Raw genomic sequence first — 20,852 nt, 5'->3', positions numbered from 1 at the left:
AGGAAATGCAGATTTAATCTCTGCTAACTTTAAGACATAGTAGATTGTCAGTTTGTGGATGTAAAGTTTCACCTTATACAATAAACACACACCTTCATTTTGCTAACTCTGCCCAGCTCTTCTTTTTCAAAGGCTTTTGGGGATTGCCAACACTTCCATTTTCTCTCAGGCAATTCAATGTTTCAAAGAAAGAATGAACACTCCAAAAAAGTTGAAACTGTACCTGATACCCTATAAATGCCTTCACACTTCATGCCACAATTCTCAATGTAGTCGATGCACTCTCGAAAAACTGCAGGTAGCTGGATGCCATCGTATAGCATAGTCCTCTCAGCTGCCTCAGCCAAAGGAGCACCAAAGACAGGTCTTACAGTAGTATTAGTATCGACTGGAACTGCTTCCTGGTCAGGAACAGGCTTTTTCTTTTTCTTTTTCTCTTTCCACTGTTTAACAACATCTGCTGCTGTAATATCTTTGGACTTTTTTTCCTTGTGTTTTTCCTCTTTATGTTTTTCTTCTTTGTGCTTTTCTTCCTTTGGCTTCTCTTTGATCTTGAAGTCTTTTTCTTTCTTCTTGGAGAAACTAGGCTTTTTGAAGACATGGATACCCTTTGGCCGTTTTATCTTTGATGGGCTCTCTGCTTCGTCACCTGAGCTGTCCTCTTGGAAGGCTGCATACCCCTCAGCTACAAGAAAAAGAACATTAATCCAGTTACTGCTTTTATGAACTACAACACCCCGCTCGATACCGAAAACCCTTAACCTAAACATTTTATTATGCTTTTCTGCAACACCAGAAGATTATGTGAATCATACGCATACATTACTCTTATTCAAGAGCCTCAAGATGAGCATGAGTTGGCTATTTGGTCTCTACAGAGCAACAGTATCAGCCATCGTACCAACAGCAATGCAGTGACAGTCCTATTCTCAGGAACTTACTTCCTCTAATAGTGACAGGACAGCATTTAAAATTCAATGCATTTAATATGTATAGGGATATGAATGGATCTGCTTTATCCAAGATTCATTGCTGATTTGCCTGAAAAACAAAGATTTTGCTAGCCAGTCTGCTGCACCCGCTATTAGAGGGCTAGTAGTGTCAGTAAAAACACACCCACACTCAGTAGGGTGCGGAAGCCCTACTTCCATCAACAGGAAGCTGGCCTTCCCACCTCCAATGCGGAAGTAAGGAAGAGGCACGGGACCAAAAAGTGACACAGGCAAAACAACTGTAAGAACAAACAAAGGGAATAAGACAGAGATATTGCCTGCAGAAAAAAAAACAATGTTGATGAGAGGTCAGGAAGTCTGGCAGCATCTGTGTAGACAGAGTTAACGTTTTGAGTTCAATGATTCTTCTTCAGAACTGACTCAAAACATGAATTCCTCTTTCTCCTAGATGCTGCTGGACTTGCTGAATTTCACTAACATTTTCTTTGTATTTCAAATTTCCAACATCTGCAATATTTTGTTTTTATCCAAATATTCCCAGATCTTGCAGTGCACAGTCCCATATTGAAGAAATTCCCTCCATCGCACCTCAGCACAAGTGAGCACTGGTGGGTACAAATGCAAATTAGTTTCCATTTTTCACACCAGCCCCATATTAAATTGGGGACAGTAGACCCGTTTTGTTAGACCCTATGTCCAAGTCCTCTTGGAACTGGATTCAGTTTAGTAAAATATATTACATACAGTGTCTCAATAGGTACCAAGGAGTTTGAACACGTCATTTTGGAGCTGAATGGAGTTACAAAAGGCACATTAACCTACCATGTCACTTTCTGTACCACCAAGACTTTGTCATCATGCATAGGTGACAGTCTCGAGATGATTTCACTGTAGAGCTGGAATCACACATTGCACAGTTAACATACCATAATCCCAGGAAAGATCAACTGTTACTTACTTCTCTTTTCTTTCTTTTTAAATTTGCCTTTTTTCTTTGTATGTTCCTTTTCATCATCAGACACTATGTCAACAGACTCATGCAGACCTTCATGAGGAGGCGAAGGCTCACCAGTACGATATAGTCCTGGAAATTTTGTAGGACTAATCTCCTCTGAGCTTGGTGTACGAGCCAGGCCACTGCCATGTTCAGCCCTCCGGTGTTCACTAGGACTGCTTGTTGGAGGCAGGAAGCACTCAGTCATTGTTGCTCCTAGGAATGTTTCTCTTTCATTACCTGTCCATAACACCTGTTATTGAACAGAAAAGTATTGAAAATCAAAAAAAATTTCTTCTATAACATACAATTATTTACCAAACTTTTCAGCCCTTATTTCCTGCAGGCAGCAAGTAGTGATGGCATAACTTTCCAGATACTGTAGCTGAATTCACAACAGTTGGCTGATCTTTACAAATAGAAGTAATACTGCACACTAGTCACAAGTCATTGTTGACTCTGTTCTCAGAAATTTCATGTCAGTCAGGGTCTTTGAATAGTAGCAGAAGCTGTTTAAAATCCTACTTAAAATGGCAAACACAAGTTTCAAAATATGAAAAGATATGTGTTACATCTTTCCCAAGGCTGAATACTGATGCTTCTCAAAATCAAAAGGGGATTTTTATTTGAAGCATGGGGTTTGTCAGTTTGCTGCTCGATCAACCAACTAGAGGGGGCTAATGGCAATAAATACAGAGGAAAAATCACATCACTATCATTACATGCAAGAAAGATCACAGAATTACAGAATTGTTACAGCACAGGAGGCGGCTATTTGGCTCATTGCATCCGCACCACCTCTCTGACAGCCATTATGACAGTGCTTTTTGCTTCCCTCATCCCCAGATCCTTGAAATAATCATCCAACGCCCTCTTGAACATGTTAATAGAACCTGCACCCATCAGAATTCTGGGCAGCGCATTCCAGATCCGAACCATTCATCATCAGAGAAAGGATTTTCTTAAATCACATTTGCTACTTTTGCAAATCACTTTAAACCTGTTGCCCTCTCATTCTCAAGCCTTTCACAAGCAGTATCAGTTTCTCCCCGATCTGCTCCACATTGACTCTCTCAATTTTGAATAAAAACCAAAAGAACTGCAGATGCAGTAAATCAGGAACAAAAACAGAATTTGCTGGCAAAGTTCAGCAGGTCTGGTAACATCTGTGAAGAAAAGCTCAAGAGTTAACATTTCGGGTCTGGTCACCCTTCCTCAGAACTGGCAGGGTCACCGGACCCAAAACATTAACTCTGATTTTTTTTTTCTTCATGGATGCTGCCTGACCTGGTGAGCTTCACCAGCAACTTCTGTTTATGTTCTTAATTTTGAAAACTTCTTCACAGATTTTATTTTTGCCTTCTCTCTCCAATAAGAAGTCACAATCTCTCTGAACTATCTTTATAACTGGAATATTTCATTTCTGGAACCATATTTGTAGATTTCTTTAGCACTGTAATGTGCTAAACCCTTCCTATAGTTTGGTGGCCAAAACTGTACACAATACTCCAGAGGAGGTCAAACAAGTACCACATACAATTCAGTATAACCTCCTTGACTATTTCCTATTTCTCAACCAATTGTCCTTATCCACTATTGATTAATGATTGATTACCCTTTAGAAATCCAATTTGAAATCTTCGTAATCAACACACCTTTTTCCATGCCAGTACTAATTCTATTCTATTATCCATGGAGAATGCAATCATTAAGGCTGATTAGCTGTTAACTGCCAGGCTGTATTTAGGGAACACCTCACAGTCCAATGAACACTCTCCTCACTCAATATAAATGTGGATTTCCCCTTGAATTTGTAATCACGAGAAATATCCTGTGAAGTACAAGGTGAAATCGTTGGCAAAATGTGTCTTTCTGTGAACCTCGTAACAGTTATTCTCAACTGTTGTTGTATTCCTAGGTTTTTCTTTTTACCGCTTTCCTGTGATTCGTTGCACCTCATTTGCCATATTACCGTTTTTCTCTTAACTTTTGTCTTTCCTCTTTGATATGCCACATCTTTCTACAATTGATTCCTTCACCACCTATTTAATTTAAAACTCTCTCTCATTCCCTAGTTATGCATTTTGTTTGGATGTAGACCACCCAAGTATTAACACACCCATTTTCCCAGTACTGGGGCCAGCAGCTTATGAACTGGAATCATCTTACGCTACACAAGTGTTTCAGCCACTTTTTTTTCTCTCCAATTTTACATATACTATGACAATTTCCTCAAAGTTTAGTTAATAATCCAAAGATTATGACCTTTGGTGTTTTGCTTTTTAATGTGGTGCCTGGCTTCTCTGTATGCGGGCCACTTCCCTAATTCTACCTATGTCTTTGCAATTTGAGCAGACCACAACCACTGAATCCTCATGCATACACTTGAAATGCCTAGCCAGCCCTGAACAGATGTTCTGAACCCTAACACAGGAAGGCATCACTACCGGCTCTTCATTGCAGAGAACAGTGTCAAACCCCTCTCATTATAATTTCCCCTCTACTACTGCTACACATCCTTGTTGCTCAAAAAAGTTGAATGGTTTCCAGTGCCACAGTGCACTGGTCAGTTTGCATCTCAGCCCCACTCTAATCCAAATACGCTGAGACAGCTTCAATCTTATTGGACAATTGCAGAGACTTTTGGCTCCTCTTACCTGTTTCACTCTGTCACACCTTCCCATCCTTGACCACTGACCAAACCAAAAGACCCTATCCAAAGAGGCAACTAGCCTCTAACTGGTTAACCTAGCTGTAGTTGAATGCCAAATTTCACAGAGTTGTTTCAAATGAGCTACAATCCTACAGTGAAGGTCATGCAAGGCAGGAGTGTGGCATTCCATGGCAGTAAATCTCTCAGCAGGAGCAGTTAGAAGATGTAACAATAAGATAGTTTACTACTTTTTTCCAAAAATTAGTTCCACAATTTTTTAACCTAAATTCCTCAATAAAATATCTGAACAGATATGACCTGAGAAAAGCTGCAGAGCCACAAAATATATGTCTGAGTTTCCACTTTTCATGTTAATTTGAGAGCCTGTGCCATAAACAGAAAAACAACAAGCTATGAAGAACATCAACAGAGTACAAGAAATAATGGGAACTGCAGATGCTGGAGAATCCAAGATAATAAAGTGTGAAGCTGGATGAACACAGCAGGCCAAGCAGCATCTTAGGAGCACAAAAGCTGACGTTTCAGGCTCCTAAGATGCTGCTTGATCTGCTGTGTTCATCCAGCTCCACACTTTGTTATCTTGGATTCTCCAGCATCTGCAGTTCCGATTACCCCTTGCAGTTTTGTTTTGTCAGTTGTGGTTTGCCATCCACCGTCAGAAACAGTACCAGGTTTTGGGTTCCAAGACTACCTCAGTCAGAAAATGAATCAAACCCAATCACTGATACACTCACTAACACAAGTCAAATCTTAGAAACTTATTAGATTGCAATGAAGAATGTAATTTGTTTTATGTCGAGTTAAGATGCTATTTTGTACAATATGTATATGTGTTGATTAAGACATGTTGTTTCACTACATCAGTTTGCAAAATAACTCCATTACTCAGAAACAGCTGGAAAATAAAAGTAAGGTCATGGCTAATGAACGTTAGCCTTTGCCTTAAGGAGGCAGGCATATTAAAAATGAGTTTTAAATGAGAGTTGGATAGACCTGTGGTGAGTCTGTCTCAGGAATAATACAGTCTGTTCTGCATCTCATTAACAACATGATGCTTTTGGAAGAGGGTGGTATGTGTATTCACCCAGAACTTGTAATCATTTATAACTTTAATGTAGTCTAATATCTCAAGGTGCTTCACAAAAATATTCTGGAGCAAATTTTGACACCAAGCCACATAAGGAACTGTCCAGGTAGGTTCAAACAAAACAAAAAGGTTTGATCAAAGATAAGAGTGTGAAGCTGGATGAACACAGCAGGCCAAGCAGCATCTCAGGAACACAAAACCTGACGTTTCGGGCCTAGACCATTCATCAGAGAGGGGGATGGGGAGAGGGTTCTGGAATAAATAGGGAGAGAGGGGGAGGCGGACCGAAGATGGAGAGAAAAGAAGATAGGTGGAGAGGAGAGTATAGGTGGGGAGGAGAGTATATGTGGGGAGGTAGGGAGGGGATAGGTCAGTCCAGGGAAGACGGACAGGTCAAGGAGGTGGGATGAGTTTAGTAGGTAGGAAATGGAGGTGCGGCTTGAGGTGGGAGAAAGGGATGGGTGAGAGGAAGAACAGGTTAGGGAGGCAGAGACAGGCTGGGTTGGTTTTGGGATGCAGTGGGGAGGGGATGAGCTGGGCTGGTTGTGTGATGCAGTGGGGGGAGGGGACGAACTGGGCTGGTTTTGGGATGCACCCCCGCCACAACCACCCCCAGAGGATCCCCCTCATTCTCAGACACCACCCCACCAACCTCCGGATACAACACATCATCCTCCGACACTTCCGCCATCTACAATCCGACCCCACCACCCAAGACATTTTTCCATTCCCACCCTTGTCTGCGTTCCAGAGAGACTGCACTCTCCGTGACTCCCTTGTTTGCTCCACACTCTCCTCCAACCCCACCACACCCAGCACCTTCCCCTGCAACCGCAGGAAGTGCTACACTTGCCCCTAAACCTCCTCCCTCACCCCAATCCCAGGCCCCAAGATGACTTTCCATATTAAGCAGAGGTTCACCTGCACATCTGCCAATGTGGTATACTGTATCCATTGTACCCGCTGTGGCTTCCTCTACATTGGGGAAACCAAGCGGAGGCTTGGGGACCGTTTTGCAGAACACCTCCGCTCAGTTCGCAATAAACAACTGCACCTCCCAGTCGTGAACCATTTCAACTCCCCCTCCCATTCTTTAGATGACATGTCCATCATGGGCCTCCTGCAGTTCCACAATGATGCCACCCAAAGGTTTCAGGAACAGCAACTCATATTCCGCTTGGGAACCCTGCAGCCCAATAGTATCAATGTGGACTTCACCAGCTTCAAGATCTTCCCTTCCCCCATCGCACCCCAAAACCAGCCCAGTTCGTCCCTCCCCCCCACTGCATCACACAACCAGCCCAGCTCATCCCCTCCCCCCACTGCATCCCAAAACCAACCCAGCCTGTCTCTGCCGCCCTAACCTGTTCTTCCTCTCACCCATCCCTTCTCCCACCTCAAGCCGCACCTCCATTTCCTACCTACTAACCTCATCCCACCTCCTTGACCCGTCCATCTTCCCTGGACTGACCTATCCCCTCCCTACCTCTCCACCTCTCCTCTTCTCTCCACCTATCTTATTTTCTCTCCATCTTCGGTCCGCCTCCCCCTCTCTCCCTATTTATTCCAGAACCCTCTCCCCATCCCCCTCTCTGAAGAAGGGTCCAGGCCCGAAACATCAGCTTTTGTGTTCCTGAGATGCTGCTTGGCCTGCTGTGTTCATCCAGCTCCACACTCTATTATCTTGGATTCTCCAGCATCTGCAGTTCCCATTATCTCTGATACAATCTTAGGTTTGATCAAAGAGGTAGATTTTGTGTGTCTGGAAAGAGAAAAGCAAGCTAAGAGAGAAGGAGACATGTTAGGAGTGAGCTCTACAGCCTCGGACCTTGGCAAGTAAGATAATGAATGTCAAAGATGAGTTGCTTAAGAGGCTAAAACTGAAGGAATACACACAACTCAGGAGACTGTAGTGCAAGAGGTAAAGTTGGACAAGGCCATGGAGGAATGTGAAAACAAACAAGAAGTAACAAGGACCTTGACCAGAGGCCAATGTAGATTAGTAAGTAAAGAGTTGATTTGTGAACATAACTTGGTGCAAGTTTGGACAAAGGCACCAGTGCTTTGGATGGTCTCAAAACATGAAAGTGTGCAAGAATAGTCCAATCTAGAAGTAATAAAGGCATTTGGTAGGGATACAGTAAAGCAACGTCAGAAATGGAAACAAGCAATCTCACTATTGGCACAGATTAGAAGTTCATTTTATACAGGAAAAGTGACAACATTCCTGTTTAGCCTCAAGGGGTAAAGGATTCATATCAGCACTTACCAAATATTTTCACAATGTGACCTAATTTCGAAGCCTAAAAATTATAATGACTGCTCAATGATGATAATTTGGATGATACAATGTGAAATAGGACTAATCTCGAGCCACAAAGGTTAATGATATCATTGCAGGCAACTGTTTGCTTCTACTGGGTGGATATAAATACTCATTCTAAAAGGGTTAAGATTGTGTTAAGGCCTTTGCTACAGTGCCTCATGGGAGGCTGCTGAGCAAGGTGAGGGCTCATGGTGTTCGAGGTGAGCTACTGGCTTGGATTGAGGATTGGCTGTCTGACAGAACGCAGACAGTTGGGATGCAACTCATATTCCGCTTGGGAACCCTGCAGCCCAATAGTATCAATGTGGACTTCACCAGCTTCAAAATCTCCCCTTGCCCCACTGCATCCCAAAACCAGCCCAGTTCGTCCCTCCCCCCCACTGCATCACACAACCAGCCCAGCTCATCCCCTCCCCCCACTGCATCCCAAAACCTTTTCGGAATGGCAACCGGTGACGAGTGGTGTCTCGCAGGGTTCAGTGTTGGGACCGCAGCTGTTCACCTTATATATTAATGATCTGGATGAAGGGACTGGGGGCATTCTGGCGAAGTTTGCCAATGATACGAAGATAGGTGGACAGGCAGGTAGTACTGAGGAGGTGGGGAAGCTGCAGAAAGATTTGGACAGTTTAGGAGAGTGGTCCAGGAAATGGCAGATGAAATTCAATGTGAGTAAATGTGAGGTTTTGCACTTTGGGGAAAAAAGAATACAGGCATGGGCTATTTTCTAAACGGTGAGAAAATTCGCAAATCAGAAGTGCAAAGGGATCTGCGAGTGTTGGTCCAGGATTCTCTAAAGGTTGACTTGCAGGTAGAGTCCGTAATTAAGAAAGCGAATGTAATGTTGCCGTTTATCTCAAGAGGGTTGGAATATAAAAGCAGCGAAGTGCTTCTGAGGCTTTATAAAGCTCTAGTTAGGCCCCATTTAGAATACTGTGTCCAATTTTGGGCCCCACACCTCAGGAAAGACATACTAGCCCTGGAGCATGTCCAGCGGAGATTCACACGGATGATCCCTGGAATGGTAGGTTTAACATATGATGAACGGCTAAGGATCCTGGGATTGTACTCATGAGAGTTTAGAAGGTTGAGGGGAGATCTAATAGAAACTTACAAGATAATGGATGGTTTAGAAGGGGTGGACGCTAGGAAGTTGTTTCCGTTAGGCGGGGAGACTAGGACCCGTGGGCACAGCCTTAAAATTAGAGGGGGTAAATTTAAAACTGAAATGAGACGACATTTCTTCAGCCAGAGAGTGGTGAGCTTGTGGAATTCATTGCCGCAGAGTGCAGTGGAGGCTGGGACGTTGGATGCCTTCAAGGCAGAGATTGACAAATTCTTGATCTCAAAAGGAATCAAGGGCTATGGGGAGAGTGCAGGGAAGTGGTGTTGAAATGTCCATCAGCCATGATTTAAATGGCGGAGTGGACCTGATGGGCCGAATGGTCTTACTTCCACTCCTATGTCTTATGGTCTTATGTGGAAAGCCCATAGACTTAGCACATGCTCCTAGAGTATCAGGGATTTACAGCTGATATTATTGAGGTTTTAAGTTGATTAAAGGAATTGTAAGAGCAGTGCAATAAACTATCTTCTTTGGTATAGGGGTCCAGAATAAAAGGAAATGACCATTAAAAATTGTTTAAATGCTCAGCTGTTCAGGAATGATGGCAGGAAACACTTCTCTTAAGTAATCAAAAGTCTGTCATTCACTTCCTCAAAAAAAACTGTTACCAGAAGGTCAAGTGAATTTCAAAACTGAGATCAATATCAGGACTATGGTTTGTAACGAACACAGAAGAAAGGATACAGATTGGCGACAGTTCTACTCTAATGCTGGCACAGGCTTCAGCAGTTAAATGGCCTACTCCTGTTCTTATGTTCATAATTAACTCAAAAGAACTTGCTAACTATTAAAAAAAGTTGTTTAATCAATTTCTCTTCCTCCCAGTTTGTTATTAATTACTAAAAACTGCACTGTTACAACTATAGCACAGAGACAGGTCCTTTAAAGCATATGTTCTAGACATCCATCGTGTGACTGCTCAGTCTTCTTTTCTCAAGAAACAAGCCCCAGTCTCTTTGCTCTCTCAGCACTCCGTTGTAGTATCAGCTGAGGAAAAAAACACTGTACTTGAGTCTCCAGAGTGGGAGCTGAAATCACAAAATGCCGACTCACACAACAGTGCTTCCTTTTAAGCCATTGCTGACACTTTTTGCATGGAATCATACATAGAAACAGACAATAGGAGGGGAGAATGCCATTTGGCCCTTAAAACCTGCTACACTATTCAGTATGATCATGACTGATCATCCAACTCAATGGTCTGTTCACACTTACTCCCAGATCCTTGGATCCGTTTAGCCCCAAGTACTGCAACCAAATTTAGGAGTTGGGACATCATACTGAAGTTGTCCACGACATGACATTTTTGGAGTACTGTGCACAGTTCTGGTCGCTCTGCTATAGAAAGGATATTATTAAATTGGAGAGGGTTCAGAAGAGATTACAAGGATGTTGACAAGACTGCAAGGTTTGTGTTATAAGGAAAGGCTGGATAGGCTGGGTCTTTTTTCACTGGAGCAGTGGAGGTTGAAGGGTGATCTTACAGGAGCTTTTGAAATCATGAAGGGCATAGATAAAGTGAACAGCAAAGGTCTTTTCACGTGGGTAGGGCAGTTCAAACAACCAGAGGACATTTTTAAGATGAGATGAGAAAGGTTTAGAAAGGGACCTCAGGGGAAACTTTTTCCATATAGAGGGTGGTTCATATTTGGAATGAACTACGAGAAGTTTTTTTTTCTATTAGTTTGTGGGATGTGGGCATTGGTGGCTAGCCAGCATCTCTTGCCCATCCCTAACTGCCCTTAAGAAGGTGGTGGTGAGTTGCCTTCTTGAACTGCTGCAGTCCTCCTGCTGTGGGTTGACCACAATGCTATTAGGGAAGGAATTCCAGGATTTTGACCCAGCAACAGAAAAGGAACAGCGGCATATTTCCAAGTCATGATGGTAAGTAACTTGGAGGTAGTGGTGTTCCCATATGAATAATGCCCTTATCCTTCTAGATGGAAGTGGTCACACGTTTGGAAGGTGCTGTCTGAGGATCTTTGGTGAATTTCTGCAGTGCATCTTGTAGATAGTACACGCTGCTGCTACTGAGTGTCGCTGGTGGATGTCAGGGCCAATCAAGGAGGCTGCCTTGACCGGACGGTGTCAAGCCTGAGTGTTGTCGAGACTGCACTCATCCAGGCAAGTGGGGAGTATTCCATCACACTCCTGACTTGTGGCTTATAGATGGCGGTCGGGCTTTGAGAAGTCAGGAGGCAAGTTACTCACCGCAGCATTCCTAGTTACAGATGTAGGTACAGTCACAACATTTAAAGGACATTTGGACAGGTACATGAATAGGAAAGGGTTAAACGGATATGGGCCAAATGCAGGCAAGTAAGACTAGTCTAGTTTGGGAAACTTGGTTGGCATGAATGAGTTGCACCAAAGGGTCTGTTTCCATGCTGTATAACTCCTTCTTGAAATCATAAAATGTTTTGGCCTCAACTGCTTTCTGCAGTTGTAAATTCCACAAGCTCATCACTGTCTGGGTGAAGAAATTTCACCACATTTTCTCCAAATGGTTTACCCCAAACTGTTGGAATTCATGGATTTGCACCCTGCTGTCATGGAGAACATCCTTTCCAAATCTTCCATATCTAGTCCTATTAGAATTTTATACATTTATATGAGATTACCCCAATTCTTCTGAACTCCAGTAAATGTCATCATAACCAATTCAATCTCTAACCCTGGAATTCCAGAGATCAGTCTGGTAAACTTTTGCTGCAATCCATCTGCAGCATGAATGTCCTTCTTCAGAAAGGAGACTAAAACTGCACACAATATTCCAGGTATAATCACACCAAGGTGCTGCGTAACTACAGCATGACATCCCTGTTCCCACAGTCAAATCCTCTCTCTATGAAGGCAACATATTGTTAGCTTTCTTGACCGCTTACTGCACCTCCATGCTTACCTTCAGTTGCTGATGCACAAGGTCATCCAGGTCTACAGAATTATACCTACAGTACAAACTATTCTAAGTTTAAAATTACTAGGTACTTACAAACTAGGGGGTACAAAGCATTGACACAATATAAATCCAAAGGGCAAACTTTGAGCAGTCCTTCTATAGATTATTCCATAGACTAATTCCTCCCGACACTCTTCTGGAATAGATTAGCACCAGCAAAATAATAATCATACCAAGTGGATGATCTCCTTGGGAGTTAACATTACGCCATAGGGACCTTTCTCCAACAAAGTATTCAACAGCACTCTTCATCCTAGCAGACTAGCTTATTTTTCAAATCAGGAAATAATGTTTACCAGTGACTCTTTTGCAGTAATGTTTGCAACTTCAAACATAAAGCAAGTTATAGTTCTATATTTAGAAAAAATTGTCATGTACTACATAGAATGTATTGTGAAGAAACAAGCCATTTGGACCAACTAACCGGCTAGTGTTCATGTTCCCCTTGGGCGTCCTCCCACAGTTTCTTATCTGTCAGAATAAATCTCTGTTCCCTTCTCCTTATGCTTATACAAGTTCCCCTTAAATGCACCAATAGGGTTTTCTTCAACCACTTTCTTCAGTAACAACTTTGTATCTCTCTGAATAAAGAGGTTTCCTACGAATTCCCTACTTCTTTGAGAGTATCTCTTAACAGTGACTTCTGGTTTTGCTTTAAACCCACAAGCAGATTCATCATGTCCAGGATATTAAAACATCTCATAATTATAAATTAGGTCACCCTTCTCTTTTTCAAGAGAAAGACACCTGACTAGTTCTCCCATTCTTGATATGTATATTTCAATTCTGGCACTACCCTTGTAAATCTTTGCTATAGCCACTGTAGTGCCTTAACATTCTTTTTAAAATATGATGACCAGAATTGAAAACAGTACAGTACTCTGTTCGTGACCTAACCAAGGTTTGATGCAGGCTTTGCAAAGTTTTTCTACTTTTCTTTCCTATCCCTTTAAAAGCAAACCCTAGCATTTTGTTTGATTTTGTTACAGTCTTATTGACCTGCATTGTAATTTTGTAATTTGTGCACCCGCTACCTAATATAGATTATATTCTGAGTGATACAGTGACCTCACTTTGCTTATAATGTAGTTTAATTGTTAACAAGAGTCATAGTTTACTGGGGACATTTTGTGAGAACATTCTGACACTGATTCAGGCTATTGCTTCCCATCAGACAGCATACTTGAGCACAGCCCTTCAGAAGGTTCAAACAGTCCCTTAGTCTTGCTCGAGGGTGAGACTTGGAAGAATTATAGCATAGGCTTACCAGAATGTTAAACTACAAAAAGAGGTTAAATAAACTAGGTTGCATTTAGGAGGAACTTGGAAGATTAAGGGGAGATTTAAACAAAGTATTCAAAATAGCTAGAGGTATTAAGAGATATGCAGGCAAAGGTAGGTAAAATGAATTAGGTTGCTTATTCACCACAATCTCATTGAACAGTTGGAGGGATTTATGGTCTGATCCTATTTCCGAATACAACTATAGCTGCATACAACAAATCCAGCAACTCATTCGTTTGTCACCTTCAGTACACTCTTATTGATTTTAGAGCCCTGAAAGCATTTACCCAGGCCAAGTGAGAACTCATTGGATCCTCCACCTGAACAGCACAGGGTCACCTGAGAGACAGAGGACAGCCTAATCAAGACTTTTCTGTTGTTTCCATTTGCAAAACTTGACTCACAACAATTCTAGAGTAGGCAATAGCCTAGTGGTATTATTGCTCATCTGTTAATCCAGAAATTCAGATAATGTTCCAGGACCTGGGTTCGAATCCTGCCATAGTAGAAGGTGGAATTTGAATTCAATAAAAAATTGGAATTAATAGTCTAATGATGACAATGAATCCATTGCCTACTGCTGGACACATCCATCTAGTTCACTAGTGTACTTTAGGGAAGGAAACTGACATCCTTACCTGGTCTGGCCTGCACGTGACTCCAGACCCACAGCAAAGTGGTTGACTCTTAACTGCCTTCTGGACAATTTGGGATGGGCAATAAATGCTGCCTGGCCAGCAACTCCTTCCTCCCATGAATAAATTAAAAACAATTTTCCTCCCGGAGACAAAATTTAGAATCTCATCACAACAAAGAGGAAGTTTGAGAAAATCAGACATCACTTGACCAACACCGCAACATTTATTCATGCAGTCAGCTCAAAGACAGCCCAAAGTCTAACCACGTCAGGCCCCTGTGGTTTCTAAACCAGTAATTGGCTATTACTCAAAACTTCCCAAAAATACCCCACAATTCAACCTACCCACATTCTCAACTGGCCATAATGCAAGGAATTAGGACAAATGTAAGCAGTAACCAATGCTGACCAAGTTGGACAAAAACTACTGGGTCTATAGTGCCAATACCAGCCTACATGACATCCCACTATTCAATGTGCCAGTTTATTGAGCCATGAAAACTTACAGTCCATGTCAGGCTTCATTTGACGACAACTCAGATTATTTTAGATTATAATCCAATGTATTCAGCAATCCTGACCGCAGTATAAAAATGACCATTCATAAAACAAGAGACAAAATTTATCTCCAGTGGAAGTTGGCCTTCAAATAACTACAATGTAACTGAAGTTCAATTCCTAGCTCCAGGTTGATGCAAGGTTGATTACTTAAAGACTGTGCTGTATTTCAGCATGGGCAGGTCACTGTCTCTTTACTCTTGAGATGCAAATAGAAACTGCCCTTTGCAAATTCTTTTTAAAAAAGACCAACCAGCAATGAAGGAAAGAGAGCCCAACAAGGGGAGGTAATGGAATAGCGGTAATGTCACTGGACTAGGATTTCACAACCCCAGGCCCTAAAGTGCTGGACAGATCGGTTTAAATCCCACAAATGGGGCTGTTGTAGGCTGCAGTGGGACATTGACGGGATGCAGAGATGGGCTGAGAGGTGGCAGATGGAGTTCAACCTGGATAAATGTGAGGTGATGCATTTTGGAAGGTCGAATTTGAAAGCTGAGTACAGGATTAAGGATAGGATTCTTGGCAGTGTGGAGGAACAGAGGGATCTTGGTGTGCAGATACATAGATCCCTTAAAATGGCCACCCAAGTGGACAGGGTTGTTAAGAAAGCATATGGTGTTTTGGCTTTCATTAACAGGGGCATTGAGTTTAAGAGTCGTGAGATCTTGTTGCAGCTCTATAAAACTTTGGTTAGACCGCACTTGGAATACTGCGTCCAGTTCTGGTCGCCCTATTATAGGAAAGATGTGGATGCTTTGGAGAGGGTTCAGAGGAGGTTTACCAGGATGCTGCCTGGACTGGAGGGCTTATCTTATGAAGAGAGGTTGACTGAGCTCGGTCTCTTTTCATTGGAGAAAAGGAGGAGGAGAGGGGACCTAATTGAGGTATACAAGATAATGAGAGGCATAGATAGAGTTGATAGCCAGAGACTATTTCCCAGGGCAGAAATGGCTAACACGAGGGGTCATAGTTTTAAGCTGGATGGAGGAAAGTATAGAGGGGATGTCAGAGGCGGGTTCTTTACAGAGAGTTGTGAGAGCATGGAATGCGTTGCCAGCAGCAGTTGTGGAAGCAAGGTCATTGGGGTCATTTAAGAGACTGCTGGACATGCATATGGTCACAGAAATTTGAGGGTGCATACATGAGGATCAATGGTCGGCACAACATCGTGGGCTGAAGGGCCTGTTCTGTGCTGTACTGTTCTATGTTCTATATAATGGAGGATAGTGAAATGAGAGTTCAGCCAAACTCTGGGAATTAAAAAAAGTTAGCCTAACTGCAATCACGTAGCCAATGGTGACCGTTGTAAAAGCCTATCTGATCCAATAATGCTCTTTAGGGAATAAATTCTCCTGTGCTAACCAAAAAATAAATCCAAGAGAACTGCGGATGCTGTAAATCAGGAACAAAAACAGCAGTTGCTGGAAAAGCTCAGCAGCATTTATGAAGAAAACACTCAAATGTTAACTCTGACTTTTTCTTCACAGATGCTGCCAGGCCTGCTGAGCTTTTCCAGCAACTTCTGTTTTTGTTCCTAATCTAACCAACGTATGACTCGAGACCCACAGCAATATGATTGACTCTTAACTACCCTCTAAATTGGTCCAGCAAGCCAGTCAGTTCCTAGGCAATAAATGCTGACCTATCCAAAAATGCCCCATTCCAGGAACTTTTTGTTAAAGTGAATTTACATAGCATCTTTCACTGAATAAAACATCTCAACATGCATCCAATAGACATTCTAAAACAAACTGTGACACTTAAGCCATGCAGGGAGCTATTAAGGCAAATAGCCAAAGGCTTGGTCAAACACACAGGTTTAAAAAGAAAATAAGGTAGAGAGCCAAACAAGTTTGGAATGGGAATTCCAGAACTTAAAATCTAGGGAGATGAAGCCCAGCCACCAATGTTCAAGTGATTTAATTAAAACAAAGTACAGTTAGGTTTTAGGACAGAAAGATTAGATAGGATTAGATAGGAAGACAGACCAAGCTATGGATAGATTTGAAAGCAAGAGTTAGAATCCTTGATTCTCAGACAGCATTCTGTTCAAATGGCACCAGATTCAACATCTTCAATACTCAATCCTTTCATCACTGACACACAATGGCAACAGTATGTACTGCTGTAATTCAACAACATTGAGTTTAAAAAAATTTCATCTTGGATCTAAGTGGCATCCCCTTTTTTTTTTAAATTCTGCCATCTGACTCTGGATTCTCCAGCCAGGGAAACATCTTAGTGCACTGACACTGTTTATCCCTTTAGCTATGTTACAAATTTCAAATTTCAAATCTCCCTTTTTGAAATTAGAGAATACAGGCTGTTTCTCAATTTCCCTTCACAGGACAGTTCCACAATCCTGGGAACAAATCTGGTGAGCCTTTCTACATCCACACTTTCCAAATACTTACCTTTTAAATTCTGCACAGCTGGTTTCCCTACCAAACTGGATAACTTCATATTTTTCCACATTATCTTTCATTTGCCATGTTCTTGACCATTCACTGTGCAAGTCCTCCTGAAGCTGTTTTACATCTTCCTCATAACATATATTCCCACGTAACTTTGTATCCTCTGAAAATTTAGAAATATCACATTTGGTCCACATCTCCAGATCAATGATACATATTGTGAACAGTTAGGGCCACAAGTACATCCGTCTCCTGGACTTAAATCTTCTCGCCAAGTAATTGAAAAATATTCCTGCTCATCCAATATTGGATCTTAGATAAGCAATGACAATTTACAGACAATGGAGAGAGGTTTACATGGCTGAGTATCACTGTGTACTCTTATAAATTGGCTTGGTTTTGGAAGACCTAACAGTGGGGAAGCATAGAAATGAGGTGGTGGTTTTAGAAAGGGCAGACCAGAGAGTAAAGGGATGTAGCTCACTCTACCAATCAAGATCAAAAATTAGCCATAACGGATGGCATACCAGTTCAAAATGGTAGCTCTGTTTCTCTCTCAACAAATGCTGTCAGACCTGCTGAGTTTCTCTGACATTTTCTGTTTGTTTCAGAAATCAGTCAGGTTAGGAATCTATGGTACAAAAACTGAAACTCAGCAGGTCTGACAGTATCGATGTGACAAAGCAGACTTAACATTCAAGTGAATCAAACTCTTCAGAGGAACCAACTGGTAGCAGCTTGTGATAATATTAAAGTGCTTTAGCACAGCAGATTCCAAAATAGTGCCTGATACACACATCATAACATCACACACAAGAACAATTTTTGTCTAAAGCATATTTCATATATCATTAAAAATCAAGGTGATTGGAAAAGATTAGTTGAATAGAAAAAGTAACAAATCCTGAAGTGCTGAGGACATTAGCAAAACATAATTCAAAAATCATTCAGAGACTGGTCGAGGCTCATCTTAAGTGAAACTAGTTAGGATTGAGCTCACTCTGCCATTGTTTTAGCCACTCATTTCATTTTTAGCAATTAATGAGACACAACAAAACAGTAACTGCACTAATACCATCTCAGATCCCAAACACGATAAATTTCAAGGCACTCTCTCAACAGACTGCAAGATCCTAACCCCAAACTCCAACTTGACAATACCGAACTGCAGCAGTAATAGTCAGAAGCGACATTTCAGTAAATTCACTACATATTCGGTGAAACTGTCAAATAGGCTCTTTTTCTACCAACAATGCATTCCTCCCCAAGTCAGTCATTCATTCTTTACTGCTGTGGAAAGACGAGATATTTTTCAGCTACATTTGCAGCGTGAAAAACAGATCACAAGAATCCCAAATCAGCCCCATGCATCACACACAACTGCAAAACACTGTTTCGAGTAACTGGCTTTTTACTTATGAAGTAAATAGACGAGTGAAACAGCCGGCAGCAGTGTGCAAATGAAGTAAATAGCAAGGATTCTGTTCGGTTATTTGTTAAAAAAAACCGTGCATTTAAACTCTTCTCTCCCCCGTCCACTTTAAAACAGTCTGGTTTAGTATCTAGGGTGGAAGATAGAAGGAGGAAAGGTTACATCAAATGTAAAGAAAAGGATCCAGATTGCAGCTGATAGCCATAGTGAGTGCTATAAGGTGGAGGACTCTATAGGAAGGGGTTTTAATCTGGAAATTAATAACACGGTGCTAGGGAGGGGAACAAATGCGCCCCGGACCACAGAGTAGTATCGCTAGCGCTCCGGGGAACTGTATGGGATCGGGATGCCCCTCTCCTAGGGTTGGGGGAAGGGAGTACGGGTAAGATCGCCGCGGGGTAAGTCATCCTATATCAACAAGGTCTTCTGCTCCCTCCCGGCCACGGCCTTCTTTCCAAATCAAGGCCGGTGATGCCAGCGAGGCCTAATCTACGGTCTTCGCTCCTTCCGTTCACATCACCTCTGGACTTCAATATTTGAAAAAAATACCGGCCTCCATGAAGGATAAATCCTGCACCTTTACCTCATCTTAGAGCAGCCCCGATCCAGGAATCGCAGCTCTGATCCTTGGCGACATACCAAGCCGCCACCGGCCGCGGCCCTGCAGCTGCTGGACGGGAGAGGAGGGGCCCACAGGGCTCGGCGTCGCTGCGCAGGCGCCAGCGTGCGAGTTCCGGCTCGGGCGTCGCTGCGCAAGCGCCAGCGTGCGAGCTCCGGCTCGGGCGTCGCTGCGCAGGCGTCAGTGTGCGGGCTCCGGCTGGGCCACTGTGCGCAGGCGCCAGCGTGCGAGCTCCGGCTCGGGCGTCGCTGCGCAGGCGTCATCGTGCGGGCTCCGGCTGGGCCACTGTGCGCAGGCGTCAGTGTGCGGACTCCGGCTCGGGCGTCGCTGCGCAGGCGCAGAGATCGAAGCGTCTTGCAGCCTTCGGTCACGTGACCTTTCTCGACTGGATCCTGGGACGAAAAAAAACCAGAATTTGCTGGAAAAGCTCAGCAGGTCTAACAGCATCTTGAGGAGAAAATCAGAGTTAACGTTTCGGGTCCGGTGACCTTTCCTCAGAACGCGTGGGAGAGAGGTGTTCAGCCTCCCACAGTTATCATTTCGATGTATCAAAACGTCCAAGCAAGCAGTTTTAGAGAGAACAAGGTGTGGAGCTGGATGAACACAGCAGGCCAAGCAGCATCAGAGGAGCAGGAAAGCTGATGTTTCGGGCCTAGACCCTTCATCAGAGGGAGGGGAGAGGAAGGGAAAAGGAGAGGAAGGGCAAGCAGTTTGTGTGTTGCACCTCGTTCAGTTCCTATCCAAGCGAAGGTGATGGCTTAGTGGTATTATTGCTAGATAATAAATCCAGAGACCCGGATAATGTTTTGTGGACCCACTTTGAAACCATGACAGAGAGTGGAATTTAAATTCAATTTTTAAAAAAACCTGGAGTTAAGAATCTACTGATTAAAAATCATTGTCAACTGTCAAAAAAGCACACCTGGTTCACTAGGTGTGAACGTTTCCTTTCCTTTCAGGGAAGGAAATCTGCCATCCTCACCTGATCAGGCCTACATATGACTTCAGACCCACAGCAATGTGGTTGGCTTTCAGTTACCCTTTGAAATATCCTGGTAAGCCATTCAGTTGTACCAATCACTCCAAAGTCTCAAAGAAATGAAACCAGATGGATCACCTGGCATCGACCTAGGTTACAGAAAAGACAACAGCAGAAACAGCCATGTCGACCCTGCAAAGTCCTCCTCACTAACATCTGGGGATTGGTGCCAAAATTGGTAGAGTTGTCTCACAGACTAGTTAAGTAACAGCTTGACATAGTCATACTCACAGAATAATACCTTATAATGTACCAGATATCACCATCCCTGGATATGTCGTGTCTTACTGGCAGGACAGACCCAGCGCAGTGGTATACAGTTGGGAGGGAGTTTTACTCTAGATCCCATGAAGTCACATGGCTTCAAGTTAAATACAGGCAAGGAAACCTCATACTGATTACCACCTACTGTCCTCCCTCAGCTGATTGAATTGGTACTCCTTCATGTTGAACAACACTTAGAGGATGGCAAGGGCACAAGATATACTCTGGGTGGGGGATTTCAATGTCTACCACCAAGATTGACTCAGTAGCAGCAACACTGCTGGCTGGGTCCTAAAGGACATAGCTGCTAGACTGGCTCTGCAGCAGGTGGTGAGAAAACTAACAAGAAGGACAAATGCACTTGACCTCATCCTTACCAATCTGCCAGCTTCAGATACATTTTTCCATAACAGTATCGGTAAGAGTAACCACTTGTGGAGATGAAGTCCAGCCTTCAAATTGAGAGTAACCTCTCTGTTGTGT

The 20,852-nt window shown here is 42.9% G+C and overlaps 1 protein-coding gene across 2 annotated transcripts in view; it reads right to left on the bottom strand.

Moving 5' to 3' along the window:
* Window positions 1-19,146, bottom strand: part of ralbp1 (ralA binding protein 1) — a 56,028-nt gene extending 36,882 nt beyond the window's left edge. For both annotated transcript variants that reach the window (XM_059646230.1, XM_048529401.2), the window contains exons 1-3: window positions 19,031-19,146; window positions 1,912-2,200; window positions 224-685 (exon numbers count right to left, since the gene is read on the bottom strand). In XM_059646230.1, coding sequence (XP_059502213.1) covers window positions 224-685; window positions 1,912-2,155 — 706 coding nt within the window. In that variant the 5' untranslated portion in view covers window positions 2,156-2,200; window positions 19,031-19,146. The remainder of the gene's footprint in view (window positions 1-223; window positions 686-1,911; window positions 2,201-19,030) is intronic.
* Between the last annotated feature and the right edge of the window lie 1,706 nt (window positions 19,147-20,852).

The sequence above is a fragment of the Stegostoma tigrinum genome, chromosome 5 (assembly GCF_030684315.1).
Source record: "Stegostoma tigrinum isolate sSteTig4 chromosome 5, sSteTig4.hap1, whole genome shotgun sequence".
Lineage (NCBI taxonomy): Eukaryota > Metazoa > Chordata > Chondrichthyes > Orectolobiformes > Stegostomatidae > Stegostoma > Stegostoma tigrinum.
Note: the sequence above shows the minus strand (reverse complement) of the source record. Positions and strands in the feature narration are given on the sequence as shown.